This window comes from Epinephelus lanceolatus, chromosome 8, assembly GCF_041903045.1.
Source record: "Epinephelus lanceolatus isolate andai-2023 chromosome 8, ASM4190304v1, whole genome shotgun sequence".
NCBI classification, from domain to species: Eukaryota; Metazoa; Chordata; class Actinopteri; order Perciformes; family Serranidae; genus Epinephelus; species Epinephelus lanceolatus.
The window spans coordinates 17,968,875-17,991,374 of NC_135741.1; the positions used below are offsets into that span (position 1 = coordinate 17,968,875).

Below are 22,500 nucleotides of genomic sequence, written 5' to 3' on the forward strand. Positions count from 1 at the left end.
CAGATCAGAGACCAGATGAATGCCACACAGAGTTCTAGCAGCAGACCCATCTCTAGAACAACTGTTAAGAGGAGACTGCGCGAATCAGGCCTTCATGGTCAAATAGCTGCTAGGAAACCACTGCTAAGGAGAGGCAACAAGCAGAAGAGATTTGTTTGGGCCAAGAAACACAAGGAATGGACATTAGACCAGTGGAAATCTGTGCTTTGGTCTGATGAGTCCAAATTTGAGATCTTTGGTTCCAACCGCCGTGTCTTTGTGAGACGCAGAAAAGGTGAACGGATGGATTCCACATGCCTGGTTCCCACTGTGAAGCATGGAGGAGGAGGTGTGATGGTGTGGGGGTGTTTTGCTGGTGACACTGTTGGGGATTTATTCAAAATTGAAGGCACACTGAACCAGCATGGCTACCACAGCATCCTGCAGCGACATGCCATCCCATCCGGTTTGCGTTTAGTTGGACGATCATTTATTTTTCAACAGGACAATGACCCCAAACACACCTCCAGGCTGTGTAAGGGCTATTTGACCAAGAAGGAGAGTGATGGAGTGCTGCGGCAGATGACCTGGCCTCCACAGTCACCGGACCTGAACCCAATCGAGATGGTTTGGGGTGAGCTGGACCGCAGAGTGAAGGCAAAGGGGCCAACAAGTGCTAAACACCTCTGGGAACTCCTTCAAGACTGTTGGAAAACCATTTCAGGTGACTACCTCTTGAAGCTCATGGAGAGAATGCCAAGAGTGTGCAAAGCAGTAATCAGAGCAAAGGGTGGCTATTTTGAAGAAACTAGAATATAAAACATGTTTTCAGTTATTTCACCTTTTTTTGTTAAGTACATAACTCCACATGTGTTCATTCATAGTTTTGATGCCTTCAGTGAGAATCTACAATGTAAATAGTCATGAAAATAAAGAAAATGCATTGAATGAGAAGGTGTGTCCAAACTTTTGGCCTGTACTGTAGGTAGAAGGTGACAAAGCTACCAATGGGTATGGACTAGTCTTATAAATATTTGATACATTTCTGTTCAGTCGGCTTCCATTTTGTATTAGATATTGAATTAAGTGAAAGTGAAAGTTGTGATCAGAATAGCAGCGTTGGGGGGTAACAGAATACAAGTAGGTATGTGTAGCTGTATTTGTTTAAAGTTACAGTTTAAATTGGTGGTATTCTGAGTACAGTTACTATCTTTGAAAATAGATTACTTGAGGGGATGTTCTGTTGGTGAGTGAAGCACAGGAGACAAGTGAACTGTTGACAAATTCACTTTAAGGTCCAGTGTGTAACATTTACGGGGGATTCAGTACCATCCAGCGGTGAGGATTGCAGATTGCAACCAGCTAAAACGTCGCTCGGCTAGAATTTCTTAAGTGTTCACCGTACAGGAGGTTTGACCGTGAGTTGAATTATCCACAGAGGTCTCTTTCTCTCCAAAACAAGAGGATAAGTGGATAAAATGGTTATTATATGGGATTTCTGCCAAAATATCCTCCCATATCCCACACAGGGGCTCATATCCCACACAGGGGCTTGTCTCCCCGTACATCCTTAATGCAGCCTCTTTATACTCTTCACAGTCCAGTACACTGCAGCTGTGTTTTTCTTCATCTTGACTGAATTAACTACCTCATTACTTAGGCTTGATAATGGTGTGAATTATCACCATGTCAGTTATCAAAATGTACATTTTTCAATTACAGTGGGAGCAAGGAGTAAAAACAGTCTGTGTTTCATTTGGTTCTCGTCACGCCACGGTAACACTTTAATTTAAGACCACAGCAATGATCAATCTTTGGTTTGAACCCCATCTGTTTCTCCTTGTGTCAATGTAAACATTTTTTCCACTGAAAAGGTGTGATGAAGGTCTAAATACTGCCAGAGCAGCTGAATAAAGAACTGTGAGTCACAGAACAGGCCGCTTGATCAGGAAAAATCAGCGCTCCATGGCCTTAATCTGCAGGATTAGGGCATCGGAAAGTTCACTCCAGCGCATGTGTGTCTGTGTGCATGTGTGTGTTTCCAGAGCTTTCTTTGTAGGTAACTTGCTTGAGTGTTGCATGTGCTTGCGTGCTTTTGTTTGACATCGAAGGTGTGAATGTGAGTGTGAATAATAGTATCCAGAGCCACATGTACAGCAGCAGGAGCAGCAGGCAGACAGGAGGGGAGGGAGGGAGGGAGGGAGGGAGGTGCCCATGGGTTAAGAGCTAAAGCCGCTTGGCCCAGATGAAGATGGTTCTCAGGCTCTCTGCCAATCAAAACCCAGCCAACAGCCCACTCTCACTGACAGGGCAGGGAAACGGTGAGCTAGGCCGCATACATACTTAGCACTTAGCACATAGCAGTATATACAGACACAGTATGATTCATGAAATCACACAGCATTAACCAAAGAGGGCTCTACTTGAAATTGCATTTACATAAAGCTGCTGTAGTCAATATTTTTATATGATAAATAAATGAAATTACTAAATGTATGTGAAAGGGTTCAATTATAGTGATAAACCCACCTGATTCTGGAGTTCCCCCAGCCCTACAGAGCTTATTTTAGCACTATTGGTGGAGACCAAAACAGAGGGAAAAAGACGGTGTATATGGGACTTAACATTCATCAGCAGGGCAGAAACAGGACTCTACATGAACAATGTTGCTCCTCATCTGCTGGATATGTAAATAAGAAAAATCACAGTATGGCAAAAAAAAATTATGCTGGGCTGAATTAAAATCAGTTGGTATCTCAAAAAAGCAAAATGGGACTAAAAGCCACGTAAACCACCCAGTCTCACTCCGAGCTCGTCAAAATCCGGTGCTTGGGCAGTGACTTGCTGTATCAGACACTGACAAAAAAAAGCAACATTGGAATGATATGTGGCCGGTCGCCATTATACTGTTACCGCTCAGTGAGGTTAAGTTTAGGCAACTAAAGTTACATAAGTTAGGTTTACAAAGTGATTCATGGTTGGGTGTCATTATGTTACATACATAACGTAAAGTTACATAGGTTAGGTTTCGAAAAAGAAACATGGTTGTACGTTTTCACGTAACCTACTTAATGTAATGCATTAATGTAAAGTTATGTAGGTTAGGTTTAAGAAAGCAACATTACGTTTAGTAAAAGAGCATGGTAAGGTGACGTCACCCTAGGTACTTAGCGTAAAGTTAGGTATGTTAAGTTTTAAAAAGTAAAGTTGCATAGGTTAGGTTTAAGAAAAGAAACATGGTTGGTTGTGGTCACGCTACATACTTAACGTAAATTTATGTTAATGTTAGATTTAGGAGGACAAACTTGGTTGGGTGTTGTCACGTTACATACTTTAAGTAAAGTTAGGTTAGGTTTAGGAAAGTAAAGTTATAAGGGTTAGATTTGGAAAGTCAAGTTACATAGGTTAGGTTTAGGACAGTAAAGTTATATAGGTTAGGTTTAGATGGGTTAGGGTTAGTTTGGGTTTAATTATGTAGGTTAGGTTTAGAAAAATAAACATGGTGACTACATACCTTAGAATAACTCAAAGTTCACTTGGTTTCACACAGGACATGAACACCAGTCTCCTGGGGGAAAGTCCTATGTTTGTTTGACCCATCCACCTCCCCAGTGCGTCTCCTTAACCTTTAATACTACTTAGTTTTTTTTCTCCCATTGGCACACTGGTCACATGATCTTAGTGTTCCCAGTAACATGGGTTATATGCTAATTCTGGCGCGTTACTTTTTGTAGGTATACTCATGAACAGTTCATGACTACAGCCTGGTTTGGTTTTGTTAGCAACCTGGGTGCGTGGGTCATCACAGAGGATTACAGTGAGTCAGCTTTTGTATTGACAGAAGAAGAAAACATGATGTGTGATGGAATATTTCCAACAAGAGCACCATAGATAAATGGATACCAGTGAAATGTCACAGCTTGTATTGTAAACTCAGGTATCATCATCATCAGCTCCTTTCACTGAGTAACATGCTTGATTATAGACTAAAATGCCCCATTATCCTTATAAACTATCTCTTTTCCCTGTTGTGACCTGCTGTGTAACCCACATCCAGCCTCCATTAACTGACCAGTGTCAGCACACTTCTCTTTCCCCACATTATTCATCGCTCCTCCTTCATCTTCCTGTCACTTACGTCTTCTGACAGCTTTCTCGTATGTCTTGTAGTAATTACAGTGCAGCTTGAAGAACGTGTGATGTTCAAAATATGAGAGAGGCCGCGAACATGTTGTAGTCTGCAGCTGGTTTCAGTCAGTGAGGATAAATTCTCTTTGAACATCTGCCAAAACTTAGAGATCAGCTAACCAGAGATGAGCACACAGTTCACTGTGACATAATGTCAAGTATACAAATACTAATGGTTTGAAAACAAGCTTTCCTGTCATCCATTAAATGCCAGTTGTGTTTTTGGCCATGCTATCTTTATCACAAGGCAGGTGGTGTGGATTAGGGATGCTCTCTAAACTTCAGTATGATACATGCATCACACAAGAATATATAATCCACAAGCTTGTAGCTTTTTAGTCTTTAACAGCCACCTGTACATCCATCTTTTCCCTGATTGCCTCATCTTCTATACTGCTCTAATCTCCACCCTATTTTGTCCCATTGTCTCCTTTGCCCTGTTCGTCACAATCAATCCTTTTTATTCATTCAGCCTCCTCTCTTCAGCTGCCTGATGTTGCCTTCCTTGCTGATTGAAGTTTCACTGGAGCTCAGGGTCCTTTAGGTGATCCCCAAGCAATAACTGCATTTTATTGATGGAAATCTTACTCAGGGTCGTTGGTGTGACATTGATACAACTGTTCCAGCTGAAGCTAAAGCATGGGTTAAAGTTAAATTTTCATTTTTTTAACCACAATCCCATTTAGAGATAATAACAATGATGATAATAATAATAATAATAATAATAATAATAATAATGATAATAACAATAAACTTTATTTGTATAGCTCCTTTCGCATGTACAATGCAGCTCAATGCGCTCTTCATCAAATTGTATAGTTGGAAAAAAAAAAAACAGAATCAAATTAAGTAAAAGGTGGCAAATTAAACATTAGAATACAATGACAATTGACAATGACAATGACAAGGATGGAATAATAGTAATAATATTTTGAATATAATTAAAGTAAGATATATTTTCTGTAAGATTCGAAGCAAGATTTAAAAAGTGTGTCTTCAAATGTTTTTTCAGGAATTAACTGAGGTTGCATGTTAGATTTATTGAATAAGATTTCAAGGTTTTGGTGCATAATAAGAACAGACTGCCTGTTCACAGTTATTCGTCTTAACTTTTGGGATATTAAATGCCACAGCTTTCGATGACCTAATGCAGTAGAGTTTTAAAATACTTTCTAAAAGAGCTTGGAAGCTAATGTAAAGTGTGCAATGTGCTCTCTTTTACTTTTTTTATATACTCTCATAGTTGCATTTTGTATGAGATTGAATCTTTTCAATTATTTCTTTATTTTTTTATTCCAGTCCAATCAGCATTGCAGTTGTTGAGATGAGTGAACACAAAAGCATGAATCATTCTCTTTGCATCAGGAAGAGGAATGTACTCTATGATTTGATTTTTATAATATTTCTGAGGTGGAGTCTCTGTTTTAGGATCAGCACCAACAACTGTAGTTTTGGTCTTAATTAAATTTCAAACATAAATAAATATAATAGGCCAATCTGAAATCTTTTTTGTGCTACATACAGTTGTGCATCATCCACGTGGCCATGAAAATTTATACTGTGTTGTTGAAGAATTTGGCTGAGAAGAAGCATGTATTTAAAAAGGGAGTTGACCAAGTATTGAACCCTGTGGAACACCATATGTAATGTGATTTCAAACATGCTCACCAATAGTTAAAAAGTAATCTGGTCTCACTCCCAACTCATCAAATACAAACGCTTCGTCAGTGGCATTCAGTGTCAGATGCACAGGGGCACCCTTTAGTGACAGTATGAAATGCACTGGGCAGCGGCATTTGTTGACGCTCTGAGCAACTACAGTGTTACAAAGGGCAAAAAGATGGGGTTGGGTCAAACAAAAGCTGGACTTTCAACCAGGAGACAACTGTTAGTGTCCCGTGAGAAACCAAAAGTTAATAGAGCTATTTTAATAACAATGTGATCTGCTAGTATGTGTAGCATACTATACTATTAACATATGTCACATAACAAATGTCATATGTCACATGACGTTATATTATGTTTGTAAAAAATATACATATTCTAAGCCAAACCATGATATTTTCTTCTAAACCTTATCACATGCATTTGTTGTCTAACCCTAAGGAAGTAAACCAAGTTCTTAAGTTTTTGCCTACATTCTTATGGTGCTTTCAGACCTAGAGTTGTCTTGCTTTGGTCTGAATCAGGGACTAATTTTGTTACAAAGTTGCATAATTGCCTAGAGTTGGTTCGTGTTCTCACGACAACATTTACAAGCGGACCAGATCAAATGCCTTGTGCGAGAAAGCTGCTCTTGATTGGTCAGAATTTCCATGTGGGAAAAATCCAGGAAGTAAACAAAACGTTGAAGAAGAGTACACTTGCAAGATAAATGTGACACTTTCTAATGTCACAATGGAGGGACAACTACGCAGGTTGGTTTTAGCGCTGCTCATCGTGGACTATATTGCTGTCATTGTTCATTTTAGTCAAACCATACAGTTTGAAAACGAGGTGCAGCTCCAACTAGAAAACAATGTTGTGATTCATTGGATGTGCTGAATGTGCATATTAAGGCAGTACAGGAGGAGGTGCACATTAATAATCCTCCAGGACTGTAACATGCTCATGTTTAACTCAAACAATGTGTAATGTGACTGCAGTTGGTTCAGATCAAGGTCGGAACACATTCTCACCACACACGAACCGCACCAGAGTTCGTTTGTAACCGGACCAAGACCACCTCTTCAAGAAGGTCTGTTTGTTTTGGCGCGCACCTGAGTGAGATTGCTGTGTGAAAGCACCCTTAGTTTATTTTGAAAAAGGCTGTATGCATTTAATGAGTGGAAACTGTTCCTGTGAAAACTGAGGTTTATTTTGCAGAGAGACAATGCATGCAACAAGTGTAAATTGACACGCTGTCCCTGAATGTCCAAAACTGACGCAAGGGAGTAGCCTACCTAGTGCGCCATATTTTTGTGTGTAGGGCCATTGACCAGGCATCAGTATTTGATGAGTTGGGAGTTCAGATGTGTTGGTTAAATAGGTATGGAACCACTTTAGGGCCTTTTCAGAGATACCAACATGTTTCAAATTATCAGCACAGTGTGATTTATTGTATCAAACCTGATGTTTAAATCAAGGAGATCACTGTAAATCCATTCAGAGCATCCAAATTCTTGTCTTTTCCATTTAGTTTTGTCATTTAGATTAAGATTCAATTAAAAAAAAAAAAAAAAATAGAAAATACTCCCTCATGCACTTATCCAAGAGACCAAATGTGTGCAAGCACCAGGGCAGGTCAACCAGTCTGTGTGGTATCAGTGAGAAGCTTGTGTTTTAAGTTCAAAGAGTTACACAAGTGCAGCCTGCAGCCCTTCCACAGATAATGGGCCATGACCACACAGGCAAATATAAAAGAGAGAAGGAGGGTCGGGGAAAATAACAAAAGAGGGATGAATGCACAGAAATGAAATGGAATCTTATCTTTCATCTAAAAAGAACATCAAAGGAGATGCTTAATCTCAGGAGGCAGTACTTGGTCATCTGACGTGCATCCCCTCTGTATCTCAATCCCTCTCTCATGATGAGATGGATGATGATGAACATGCGTGAGGGAGGGAGGGAGGAAGGGAGGGATAATACCTCCTGAATACATGATGAATGTAGTCATTGGGCTTAAACTGACTGGGGGGCGAGTGGCACACAGAGACCGAGAGTGTGCATGTGAGTGACACCGAGTGCCATCATCAACTCTCTCCTGCAGCCTCTCTCAGTCTCTCCATCCTCCTCCTGAAGAGGGACATATGGCATCACGCAACAAACAAGACAAGTAAAAGAGAGGATGAAATGCATCTTTTTTTTTCTTTTTAAACTGAGCTACCAGAGGCAAGAGAAAAGAGGCGAGTGAGACGCAAAAGTAAAGAAGCATCTTGTGGTTGGCTCCAGCAAGCCAGGCATCCAGCTTTTTTTTTTTTACTAAGCAACAACATCAGGAGCTGTGCTCAGTGTGCACAGCCTGAGGAGGAGAGAGGATGCTGAACAACATGACGGACTGCGAGGAGGGAGAGGGGGGACCCAACAGCCAGGGTGAGTGACGAAACCTGCTACTGACTGATGAGGGAGAGGAGTGCGCAGCAGTGTGTGGATGTGGGTGCATCAATTCGTGTGCGAGTGGGTGCTGCATTTGCAGTCGCACACATGTGAGTTAGGGAAAGTTAAGGAAGAGAGATTATGTAATTTTAATAAAGTGTTAGTTTGCATCTGCCTGTGTGTGTGAAGAGATAAAAGACACAGTGATAGAGAGAGGAAACTGTCAGCTCTGGTTGCTCATGTGAGGTTTATCTGACACAAATATTAATGTTCCACATGTTGAGAGAGTGGAAACAACAAGTGGATGCGCTCCGGTCAAGCATCCATCCACTCTGTGGCGCATCAACTTGGCTCTTACACCCTGGAGTTGCACGTATCAGACTTTATCCTCTTCTTTCAAATTGAGCTGTTCATGGTCAGGTGGATGGATGAATTTGTCATGTTGGTGCAGTAGATGTATTTCAGATGTTGCCCCCCAGAGGTTCAACCTGTGCCTGTGGATTCATATGTCCATGTCAAACACTTTTAGCACTTTACTACAAAAAAGGTTTCCAGCAGACTGAGTGCAGCTCCTGCTGAGCATCTGGGGAAACCAGCCTTTCACTCTCAAACTCATTCATGTCTCTCCATCAAGAACATCTCGCCTGGGGCAATATCTGCATTTCATAATGGTGTGTTTATGTGATTCTGAGTGTATGTGTGTGTGTGCGTGTGTGTGTGTACATATGTATATGAATACATATGTATACAGTCTACATGTGCCCAATATGACCTTGCTGGCACATTTCCATATACATTGTAATATCTTTGGCAGAACCACCTTTTTTTTTTTAACAAATTCTTTTAGATTTCATTGGTTATTACTAGAGCTGCAGCTCTATTGATTGCCTAGTCAACAGAATATTAATTTGCTGCTATTTTGGTAAGTGATTAATTGTTTCAGTATTTTTTCAAGCAAAAGTATTCTCTGGTTTCAGCTTCTCAAATGATATTCGACTGGTTGACTGACACAACAAGCAAACAGGAGCCATCACTGTGGATGCTTTTGTCATTATTTTTAATAATTTTGTTCACTAAACAATAATTTATTTAAATGAGAAACAAATTGGCAGATTAATTGAAGACAAAAATAAATGTTAGTTGCAGCTCTACTTACTACAAATTTGACTTTTTAGTTGTGTTTATGTACACACTCAACTTCTCAACTCTGAAATCCATCAGTGTTGTATGGCAGGATTAATTATATACCACTGATACAATATATGTTTTTTCCCAAATACAAAAAGCCACTGAGCTGTTGTCTGCTTCACCAACTTGTTCTCATTTCCAGGTCCGGCTTGGTCACGCCCCTTGGTGTCTCATAGTGACGCAACGGGCATCCCTTACGCCACATCCCAACTGATGGGTCTCGGTCCAAAAGTGGGTCGTGGGTCCATTCTGAATGGGCTACAAGTGACTTGCAAACATGTCAAGTTTGTAAACACACACTTAATTTTGAAGTACAGTGATTTCTGGCACAGAGCTTTTATTTTGAAGTGCCATTTCCTAGTGTAGAGTGAGTGACTAACAGACGGCTACTTGACAGAGACAACAAACTACCTCGACCACATGGCCAAATAAATGCAAGTATGACGATGAATATATTAAACTGTGTGGACCTTGAACTAATTACTAAGGAGAGATCTGGACCCCTTGGCTGGACCAGTTGGGAACTGCTGCCTTAAGCGCATCTATGTGACGCACAGCTGAAACACACTGTACCATGCGGTTAACACTGTGAAATGGTCACCATTAGGTCTAAGTAACAAAACTAGCTGGTAAGGTTTAGAAAAAAATATCATGTTTTGTTATTTAACATGACGTAATAACGTGCCATGACTGATTAAAGTGCTTGACGTCTGTATTTAAGTTGCATTATGTTATGTTCAAACAACACGAACATTTGGTTTCATATGGGACACCAACTGTGGTCTCCTGGGTGAAAGTCTGGTTTTGTTTGACCCATCAACCTAATATGTAGACTTCGCTCTTTTTACTACATCAGTTGCTCTCAGCGTCAAGTATTGCCGGGGTTGGGTTTACATTGAAGTTAGCTGAACACATGGTGCATCTCATTAAAGCGCTGAAGGATGCCTTTGGTGTAGATACCACACGCTGACAGGTGTGACAGAGTGGCCGTTTTTGATGCTCTGGGAATGAGAATGGGCTGCTGTCACATATTTTTGTTAATGTAAAGTTGTTACTGTGTGTTGATTGTTTCCTTTAAATTCTGACACTTCACCTCACACACATATTGCTCCTAATATTTTTGTAGTTTCCATATTTTTAATACAAAATAACACTTATACACTGCTCATGTTATTTCACCTTCCTTGAGTATTTCTCAATAAAAACGTTCATTTCACTAGAAACAGTAATTTGCTCCTACGTGTCTGTGAGGGATACAGTTGATTTAAAAATCAGTGAGATCCGCTGTGGTGTTACAGAGATCTTGACAGGTTTTGGCTCATTGGCTTGATTGTTTCACAGAATGGGATCAATTTCAGAATCAACACATGTGCAGCCAAGACTAATGTGCATGAGGAAGAGTAAATCGTTTCTCCCACTGGAGGAAATTATTCTGTTTTATTGTATCGACTGACTGATTTGGCATCCTCCCCTGAAGTCTGTTGTTTTAAAGTATTAAGACAGAAAATTGGACACAAGGGCAATTACGTTTTATTGAGTGGAAATTCAGTCTGCTGTGACCCTCCTCCATTCACTTAGAGGTTAACTTAAATAACAGCTTTGACACATTCACATTTCTCAAAGAAAAATATATAGAAACTAGTAGGAGACGCACACACACACCAGTGCTGCGTGGGTTTATGCTAATATATATCTGGTAATGAAACAAACAAAGCATGGCTAATCATCCTGCATAGTTGTCCACCTACCTCGTGATAATTACTGAGTAGATTTAATTACTATATGTTACAAATGAGAGTTGTGAAGTTGCACTTATTTTAGCTGTTCTGACCTGTCATAAAGCACAAGTGTTACTGTTTACATTAACAAAGTCATGATTGTGTAACAGACTATGTACCGTAAAAACCTAATTAAATGGCCAGTCCCTTTTACTTGCCCAGTAGAGCTTCCCATTCTGACACATAAATGCCTGTCTCAGTTAGACGCCTGGTCTGGTGGCCAAGCACTTCATTTTTATAGAAGTTCTTCGGATGTATAAAAGCAGGTTGTTGGCTACCTCAGGGAAGGGTAGCAGGGAAACTATGCCGATATTGAGCCAGCTGTGTGACATCACAGTGTGTGCAGATGAACAGTGTTTGGCTTCGGCCTGAGCTCCCCGCCTGTCCAGTGGTGGAGGTCCGGGTGCTGGCAGCGGCACGGGGGTGAAGCCAAACACTGTTCATCTGCACTCACTGTGATGCCACACAGCTGGTTCAATATCAGCAAAGTTTCCCTTTATATTCATTGTCTTCTGTGGCGATCAGCAGTGTTGTGGTGGTTCACTTTTACACTGTGATCTGTAGCCTATAGTTCGGCTTTAGCTTCTGACTATCTTTGTCTTTTTAACCTGTTGTTGCTGCTGAGTCAGTTTGACATCCTGGATATATCCTTCAAACTGCTTCTGCTGTCTGCTTCTCTCTGGAATCACTGTTTCATTTTTCCAAAAATATGATATTATTTCTTCAGGGAGTGCAGTTAGTTACAGTGTGGGCTCCACGCTTACTCTGGCAGCTTGTCGGACTACCACAAAGGGGCGGGCTTAGTGAAAGGTCAATTGACAAAATGTAGCTAGTGTCACAGTGGCGCAAGGATAGAAGAGTCAGCGTCAGCGTGGCTCAATATAATAGTTAACAAGCAACATCTACTTTAATTTAGTTATCATTATCTACCATTAGGAGCACAAACTAATAATTAACATGCTTTGTCTTCCATGAAAGTCTATGTGACACCAAACTCACTTGAACTCTACAGAACATGTAAACATATTTGAGCCAAGTAAAAAGTACATTTAAAGGAAAACTTCACCCGCATAATTATCTTAACTGCATGTCAATTACATACCTTGTGTTACAGGTACATGAATTCAGGAAGAAAACTTTTGCTAATGACAAAAAAGACTAAAAGTGAATTGATGAATAACAACAGTAAAACTCATGTTTGTTTATAAGTTTATTTACCTTATTAATCCCCCTGAGGGGAAATTCAATGTTTTCACTCTTGCTTGTCAATTACACACAGGTCCGAAAGACACACACATGCACAAACAGGACCTATACATGCACAAAGTGGAGAGATGTCAGAGTGAGGGGGCTGCCTTGGTCAGGTGCCCCGAGCGGTTGGGGAGTTCGGTGCCTTGCTCAAGGGCACCTCAGCAGTACCCAGGAGGTGAACTGGCACCTCTCCAGCCACCAGTCCACGCTCCATATTTGGTCTGGACAGGGACTCGAACAGGCGACCCTCTGGTTCCCAACCCAAGTCCCTATGGACTGAGCTACTGCCGCCCTGAGACTTATTTCTGCAAAAGTGTTTTAAACAGTAAAGGTTTAGCTAAAATGCTTCTGTTGGGGAGGCGCTGAGCATATGACTATATAAATGAGACTTGGATGATACGGCATGAGTGGTGTGACAGTTTGTTAACAGATATTTTGATGTAGTATTTCTGTTGTTATGACTTCAATTCATCAAGAATTTTGTCAGTTGTTGGATTCTTCATACACCATCTAGGCATGTGGGAATAATAATAATTCAACATAACACAGGGTGAGTAACTGATATACAACTGGGTGGTGAAGTATTCCCCTAAGCAACACTGACACTGCAGGATTCCATTGTTAGTGTAAATGTGCCTGGGGTACCTCCAACTTTGAGACCCCAGAGAAGAGATAAGAGGCGTCTACAATCACACTTGCCACTCTGAGGCTGTACTCAGGCACAGTGCTTTGAGCTACATGCTCATGCTCACAGTGACAGTGCTAACATGCTGATGTTTAGCAGCATGTCTGCTGTCCTAGTTTGGCTTCTTAATATGCTAACTTTTGCTGATAGTAAGCACTAAACACAATATACAGCTGAGGCCAATCATGCCATTTCTTTCACAGGTATTAAGACATAAATTACATGCACGGTTGCGTGACACAGACACTATATATGCCAGGAATTTCAACTCCTTGTGTGCATTAGACTCCACATCAGAGGGACCTTTTGCTTTTTAAAGGTCATGATTTGAGCTACACCATTACACCACAGGGGTGAATGATGAGGTGGCGTTCATGGTACACTGGGGTGTGATCACGACCACACAGAACAAGAGTGTACTAATGACTACAAACGCCATCTCATTATATTCCTGCCTGTTTTAACAGAGCAGACGGATTTATGGCTGCACGGCACGCGGTCCACTGGCAATAAAAACTGAGGATTTCTAATCATAACGCTCAGCAGGAGTGATTGTGTGGTGAAAAGAGAATTTGTCAGATGGTTTATTCCCGTTGGGTTTGCTCCTAAAATCATATGTTTCTGTCTACACGCCACTTAGCTCTGTGTGATCCATAAATTACATTTTAATATTCAGTAAACATAGATCTTTTCATATATGTTCTGTGCTGGTTTTTGGGACTCTACATCGACGTCCAGATGGGACCAGCTCAAACTCTGAGTGTAAAGGATGTGAGCTATTGGCAATTCTGTGTTTGGCCTTCCTGCGTACAGCACTGTCAAGTACATTGCTGAGAACGCTGACGATCTTGGAGAGCTTGTTTTTGCTCTTTGCACTCAGGCTGCCGTACCATGCTGTTAAATGATAAAATGCTTTCAACCACACTTCGGTATGCTATTTCAAGTATGTGTTGGCTGACACTGAAGCTCTATAGCTTCCTGATTAAAATGAGGCGCTGATTGGCTCTCTTAAAAATGCTCTCTGAGTTTCCATTAAAAGTTAGTGTGTGATCAATAATTATGCCCAAGTGCTTAAACTGTTTGACTTTTTTTACAGGCTGGTTATTGACTGGTGCCATTTTGTTAGAATTATAAGTTATTTTGTTTTGGCCACATTCATTTCCAGTTTACTTACCTGACACCAGTCCCTTAAGAACAGTGACCTGGCTAAATTACGCCTCTATGGCATTATCTTCCAAAAGACCAACCAGAGTTCTTTTTATTCACATATTCAAACAGCTTGACATTAATGCCATTTCATTTGTATACACACTGTAGAGTAACCATTAAGAATTAATTTGCATTTTGCACAACATGCAGTCAAGGCTTAAAGAACTGAGGCCTACCAGGGCTATGTGGGAGAGCTTCCTCACATTTAACCAATTAAATTTGAAAATTTATAATCAGTAAAAGGCATCCCTTTGCTAGAAGTACCAGTCAACTTTTTTTTCTTTGAGAGGTAATGTAAATAAAGAGTTAGCTCCCTTTATTAGGTATCTCTACATGGTAGTGCAATTCAATACAAATACCCTGCAGTATTTCCTACCTTTGTGAGTCCTACACTCAGATTTTGTTGAAATTGCGTCAACCTTTTAGGAATTTTGGAGGCTGTTAATGGTGTTGTGTTGGTAAAAATAGCAATATATAAATATATTCCCTTACATGTTCAAAATTTCTGCTTGAATAAACGCATATAAGCAGAAGCAAAATGTACTTTAATGAAGCAACAGACAGCATTTTTGCCTATACGTATATATCATTATGAAAATAATGTGGGTTGCACAGGGTAGTATACACAGTAAAATCAGACTATCAGCGTTTACATAGGTTACTTAATGGCTTTGCAATCTTTGCAATAAGCTTCTGCCACCGGGGACGAATTTTCACGGAAAAAATCTGCTTTACGGCAGGAAATGCGTCATGTATTGCCAAACTGGTCGGTCAGCCAATCAGGGACTGGAGCTGGTCCTTATGAGGAACTGGCCGGGGCATGAGATAGTTGAGTCAGGAGCACAATGGCAGACGGACGAAGTTTGGAGATAAGTGAAAAACAGCCTCCCAAAAGAAAACGAGCTCCTCTGTCTGAGGAGGCGAGGATGCACAAAAAGGAGAGTGATAAAAGAAGAGGAAAAACAAACCTCAGTCAGGCGTTCAAGAGATGGAGGGAGCTCCGTGACCAAAGAGGCTTCAAAACCGATATCCAGCTAGCTTTATTTCTAATGGATCAGTAAGTAACACGGCTAAATGTTAGCTAGCCGAGAGAGGACTGTACTGTACTGGCTGCCAGTTCATTCCTAGCTGGCCAGCATCGCAAATCGCCGCAACGCCGAGTGTTGGTCGGCTGACATCCTCCTTGCCATTCTACAGCAGCCCTCGGACAGTGATATAATTTAGTATAGTGTCCACACACCTTCTCATTCTACATATACATAGAGGTATACTGGTGGCTTTACAGCCTACATTTTATTGATTATCTATGATCCCCACAGTCAATTTGGTCTTTGCAACAGTGCGAGCAACACTGGTGACGCTAGGTGGCGCCAAGCTAACAAAACCCGAATCCTATCTGTTGCCTCTTTAAGTATCAAAAGTTAAAGTACTTAATAGTACCTACGCTTAAACATGTAAGTAACATTTAAGTTTGTCAAAGTGGAACTAATTTTACCCACTTTATTACTAACTTTTGAATCTATAAAAATGCAAATGTGAAAAGTAACTGGAACTAAAGCTGTCAGTAAATGTAGTGAAGTAAAAAAAAAAAGTCGCATTCAGTGGAAATACTCAAAGAAAATAGATGCATATAAAATATAAGAAACTAATTTTAACACAATACAATCCATTACACCTCTCTGATGGAGACAGAAGCTAGTTGTCAAGGTATCTTTCAGTGAAGCATCTAGCAGGCCTTTCTCACAGCAGACATTTTGACTTGTCATAGTAAGATAAGCACAGGCGTTACTCATAACCGTAATGGTGCCTTTGCTCTGTTCACGTATTAATGCCAGAAACCTGAAACCAAAGCAGCTAAATGAAATTCCCCCTGATTAAACATGGGCTTTTCCTACTGTCAAATGTCAAAATGTCTTCCACGAAAAAAAGGGTATCGTCAGCCTAAGTGCATCGCCGGGCCGTCAAACAAACCAAACAGACAGTAAAGTCTTTAAAATGGGTGAAACAGCATCATGTTCGCAGTACTGTAGAGTCACAGTGGAGCTGCAGCCACCAAAATACAGCTTGTATCATCTGGAGCAGCTGGTGCAGGAGATAAACAAAGGTCATGTCAATGTCAAATTTTTTGCAATGTTTGACGACACCGTTTATGAGTAATGCAGGGTCAGAGGTGAGGATTTTATTATAATACTGGAGCTGGTAGTTAAAGTCAAATGCACATGCAGAGAGATGAGAAGAGAAAACAGTTGACATAAAATATCTGAAGTATGGCTTTAGAAGGATGAGTTAAAGCAGCCAAGTAAACACGTGTTTTTATGGGGAAAATGTTAATTTGAAACATTCAAAGTAGAGTTATTTGAGAGGTGAAGTGGTGTCATCACATCATGCAACTGCATGTTCTTACAAGGTCTTACGCCATACTTATTTCTGAATGACAAAGTATGATTTAGACATAGAAAATTAGTCTCTTATTTATGATCTGTAGTAAGGTAAGCATTTATTAATCCCACATGAAAGAGGTCACGCATTAAAGCAGCTCAAGAGTCAGAGGCAAGAGGGAAAAAAGGAAAAAAGTGATTGAGTGATGAATAAGTAAAGCTATATGACAAAAAATATAAATACGATAAAATCTATATACACCTTTCACTTGTACAGATACTTTATGCCCATGATTAATAGTTGCAGGATAATTGTAATACATGGTTTGTGGTTTTACTGGAAAAATACATACATAAATACACATTATCATGATTTATTTTATTATTAAGTGTTTATTATAAGGTCACCAGGCATAACTATGTCTTATATTCATAGTGTTTGTTTTAGATGTTTGTACTTTTCATTTTAATTGGTTGTTTGCACATATATGACAGCTGATGGCAGGTTTGCAGGCTCTGCCACTCGTCTCGGTGTCCTTGTCATTTTGGTCGGTCATCATGAGCTCTGTTGGCAGATGGTCTGGAAGTGCCCTCTCAGGGCTGTTTAGACTGGGAGAGATTAAACCTCAGTTAGAGGTGCGTGCACACATACAGTACAGAGCTGTGCTTATCGCAAACAGCTTCAAACTGAACAATAGAAAAGCAAGTCTATTATCATGTTATAGGGCGGGGGTGTCAAAGTCCTTTTAGTACACAGGTCACATAAAACAGATATCTAAAGAAAAAACAGGACACAGAAGAGAAACTAAACTCCAAACCACAGAGATTCAGTTAGAAGGTGCAAAAGGGGGGAGCAGAGCCAGCTCTAGCCACGTTGGTGCCCTAGTCGGGATTAACATTCCAGATGTACAGGCCAGGATGAGTTGCATGTGTAAGTGATGTGAATATTGTGATAAGAGTATTTGTGAATATTTGATAGAATTATACCAAAAATGTTTTGGCCATATTTGCATTAGAAACATGACTGCAGCAGCAACACACAGTTACAGAACTCACCTGATTCAGGCAGTGTCTCACTGGAAGTCGTGAGGTGATGTGCTGAATCGAGCCGTGCTGCTGCTTGTTGCCTGACTTGTAGCTGTATTCAAACATACAGTACATCCATACTGTTACACCACTGCTTTAAGTCTGTTGTGTTATTCTGCCTCATATAAAGTAGGCACTGTACAAATAAACTTTATTTTATTTGACCTACATTTACTGTAATTAGTAACAAGATTAAACTAACAGTCAATAGTAATAATAATGACATTATAATAATAATATTAATAACAACAACAAAAATAATGATAACAATGACAACATAGCAGTGTGTCAGAGACCACAAATAATTGGCTGAACTTACATTCTTCAGCGAGTGGAGGACATGTCAGAGAAGGCCCCTCTGCGGCAGCTTCTCTGGGCTTCTTGTTCAAATATTTTCTCAGTGCATCTGGACAGATGTAGAGTAGATTTACCTATTACTGTACAGTGCAAGCAAAACATGTTGCTGCAGGTTCAGGGCCAGGTCAAATAATGACAACAGGGGGGTTGTTGTTGTTGTTTACTTTTTCTTTACTTGTTCTTTTTTTTTTGCAAAACAGAGCATGAGGAAAGGGCACCAGTCGGGGCTGCAAATTATTACTAGTATTTATTTTATTTTATTTATTCTATTTTATTTTTTTGAGGGCTTGCAGCTGCGCCCCCGCCAGCATGTGGCGCCCTAGGCAACTACCTATATGGCCTATGCCAAGAGCCGGCCCTGGGGGGGAGCAGGGGGTTTGTCGGGGTTGAGACGTCACCACTACCCACTTGAGGGCAGGCAGCCCAACTTTTGGACCTACTCCTGAGAAGGTCCACTTCCAGTGACAATGGAAACACAAATCAGCGCGGCATGAATGACAATGGAAAAAGGATATTACAGTCTGATTTGATTGCAAGTGGGCCAGACCAGTAAAACCAGTATCCTATAAATAACAAACACCTCCAAATTGTTTCCCCTTTTTTTGTTTAAAGAAGTACATTTTAAAAACAATAATCCATTTACAAAACAGATGACAGTCTGTGATGTCTCCAGAAGAATAAATGCAAATCAGATTTTCCACAGTCGACTACTCACTGTCGTTTCATGTGCATTTTTCTGTACATTTCCACTGAAGGTGGAAAAGCCTCTGAAGCAGCATTTTACATGAAGAAAGCCACTCAGTGTTTAAATTGCTCCTGAAACCTTGCACCTCTTAGCCTTCACAACAGCTTCAATATTAGGTGTGCAAAGTCATCCAGTGGGCCAGACTGGACCCTTTGGGTGGGCCGTTTTTGGCCCCTGGGCCATATGTGTGGCACCCCTGTTAAAGAGGCTCGGTGAGGCTGTGTTTATGTGCAGTGGTGGTTTGAGACTGATGGGAATGTTGTTAGTTTTGCAGGTAGCTGAAAAGTCAGGGTAACAAAGTAAGGACAATGCATCCTGAGGGAGTGATAAATGTCTATACCAAATTCCACAGCAGTGCAATATAATATCATAGTTGTCAGTTATGATAAAGTCAAAGGATCACCAGAGTTATATAAATGTATCTTCTGGGAACCTTGAATATCTGTGGCAACTTTCATGGCAATCCATCCGATAGTTGTCAAGATATTTCACTCTTTACACTGAACCAGATGTGTCGTCTTCATGGTAGCTCCGGAGGAAAAGGTCACCAGAGCCATTGGGAATTACGATCTATGCATCATGAATGTCTGTACTCAATTTTTATGGTAATCCATCTGAACGCTGTTGACATGTTTCAGTCTGGACCCCAGTGGTAAACTTACCAACCTTACTTTATCTGAAAAATCCTGAAGAAGTCATGTCGTCCAGTAAGTCTAAAACGTCTAAAATAGAAGGTACATCATTTTGTGTAGCAGAAATATGTTTCTTGTTTTCTGCTCGTCATGACCACTCAGATTTATCCTCTGACCCTGTCCCGACCCCAGTGTTTGGACAAACTGCCTAACAGCATGCTGGTGGGTTTTTTTCTATCAGGCAGTGCATGTTATTAAAATTAATCACTCCCAACAGGATTGTTTTAACTAAATTGCTTCTCAGTCAGTAGAGTCCCTCCTGCTCTCCCTCCCTCCCTCCCTCCCTCAGGTGGATGATTAACGACTGACTGACAGGGGACAAATCAATTAATTCTGGTAAAAGTAAAACTCCAACATTTTGGGGGAGTGTTTGCTGTCACAGACACAGAGCAAGGTAAAATGTACGATAATGGATGGGGGGGGTGGGAGGTTGGACAGAGGCTAACTGCTTCCAGTCTTTCTGCTGAGGAACCATAAAGTTTGCATGCACAAAATATTCTAAAAGACGAAATTCCTATTAAGCTGTTTACATGGCTGATGAAAATGAATATTCCACTAATATTCCTGTTTGCATGCAGCCGTGCATATGTCGATTAAGGTGACCTAGCATGTCGTTCATCATGTCAAAATATGGAAACATTCTTACAGTGGTGGACTTGTTCGAACTGTGTGAACACAGCCTCCTTCTTTCATTCCTTCAGCCACCCTCTTGAAAAGGTCGGCTTGTGATATTTGCGCGTATGCAAAAATCTCCCAATATCCAAGTATTTCATAATGTTTAAAAGTCGGTGCGTTTCCTGTTCCGAGCAGAAATTTGAGCTTTTCTTTTGGGCATGCATCTCTCAAACTGTTGGCTAGTTGGTTTATCTACAACACATTCATGACAACACATAGAGCTGGCTGCAAACAGGAGCCCCGTCTCACTCCGAAGTCGTCGAAATCCATCACTTGGGCAGTGACTTGCAGCATCAGAAACCAACGAACAAAGGCATCCTTTAACGTCAACATGATATGCGGCTGGTTGTCATTAGAGTTTAACTGCGCCTGGCAGTGTCAGAGGGAAATACAATGGGACAAGGATGAACGTTAAGGCAGCAAATTCAGAGAGGGGCAGGTGGGACTGGTGGTGGATTGGTCCAACAAACACTGACTTTCACCCAGGAGTGCGGTGTTTGCCTAAGATTGTAAAGCCAAACCCTGTTCTTTTTTCCTAAACCTACCCACATGCGTTTGTTGTTGAAAGTAAAAAAAAATGTCAAGTCGCACTGTTGTACCAATGTAGTGCTTTTATTTTGAAAGAGACTGTATGTAAACATTAAATCTCCTGTGAAAACGGAAGTGTATCTTGAAAGAAGACAATGCATGTAACAGGCAGAACTTGACATGGCATCCCAGAACGTCAACAACCAATGCACCCAATACAATAGATACAACATTTAAAAAAAGGAAACATAAATAAAACAATAACAATAAAAGAGCAATAATGACATAAAGTGCAGGTGCTGATGTGCAAGAAGTGGCAGCGAGTCGACTGAACTATGTTTGTTTAGTGAAATTATTGCATTTGGGAAGAAGCTCAGCACCAACTCGGAGAGCAAAAAGCACTCTCACGCGCCGCCATGTTGTCCATATGAAGTCTGTGAGTGGTATTGATCTTCTTATCTAACTCTCAGCGTAATTCCCAAAATATCAAACTATTCTTTTGTTAGTCTGATACGTGCGCACCTCCTGCCCTCCACAGCACAACCACAGCCTGCACAGATAGACTTTAATCTGCTTGCCAGATGTTGTTAGCTCATCCACTGGTGTTTGAATGTAAATCAATTTGTCTGATTGCCCATACGTTAATGCAGAATTGACCGTTGTAATTTCACTGAGAGATAGAGAAGCGTCATTTGACACATTAGCATCGGTGTAGGAGTGATGCACCGACAAAACCTTCGTCTCCTTCTTTTAATGCAGATAATGATTCATTGTTTTTGTCAGAGTCGTCGGTCATCATTATTATGAGTCTGCTGTAACAAACAGGTAATTAATCAGGGAAACGACAGTTATTAAAAGTTATTAAAAGCTTAAGCTATGAAAAATGCTTTAACATAGCAAATGTTCTGTGTTTATGTGGACATGGGCTGTCATGTAATTGTGCATTAGGAATTATCTAATCGCAGCTGCATTATTCAAAGCTGCTCTCCTAATGCCATATAAAGGATTTTAATATTGCTGCTACTCTGTAATTTCACTGATGTGTCCTTAGATGATTTACAGCTTTAATAAACAGGCTCAGAACAGGAAACACACTGGACATTTGTCTGCAGTGTCCAACAATACTGATATTGACATATCAGATTTACTTTTAACCTTCAGCATGTGACGAATGTGTATTACTGCGGGAGGAGGGGTTTGAACAGTGAGCAACAGGAAGATAAGTCACGTCAGTGATTGTCAGTAATCCTCTGACGAGTTGTCATGGCTCTTCAGTTACTGGACACTGAATGAAGGTTGTGTCAAACACTGACTTTAATCCATGAAGGGTGAGAAGATCAAAATGTTGAAGTTGGATAAAGAATCCTGTATACATTTGTATAGATTAATCCAATTCAATGAGCTTAATGTATGTATGTACTCCATTTTATTTTACAATAATCCACCTGGTATATTTTTATTGGACGAGCCTCGGTAACACTTTCAGTGACCTACAGTCGGTGATGTAACATCACTGCACTGTTGTCATTGCATGCTGTAACATTATTATGCGTCATTAAACAGAGGCAGCCTTAATTTACCTTTATTTTGACACTACCTTTTGGGGATTTTGGTCAAAAGTAAATTATATGTCATCAATTCATTCATTCATTTTCCAAAACAGCTTATCCTGTTCGGGGTCACGGAT

General features: G+C 40.5%; 1 protein-coding gene across 3 annotated transcripts in view; it reads left to right on the top strand.

The window, feature by feature from the left end:
• The first annotated feature begins 7,855 nt into the window (after nt 1-7,855).
• The window catches only part of slc12a5b (solute carrier family 12 member 5b), a 67,166-nt gene continuing 52,521 nt past the window's right edge, over nt 7,856-22,500 (top strand). For all 3 annotated transcript variants that reach the window (XM_033629462.2, XM_033629459.2, XM_033629461.2), the window contains exon 1: nt 7,856-8,238. In XM_033629462.2, coding sequence (XP_033485353.2) covers nt 8,184-8,238 — 55 coding nt within the window. In that variant the 5' untranslated portion in view covers nt 7,856-8,183. The remainder of the gene's footprint in view (nt 8,239-22,500) is intronic.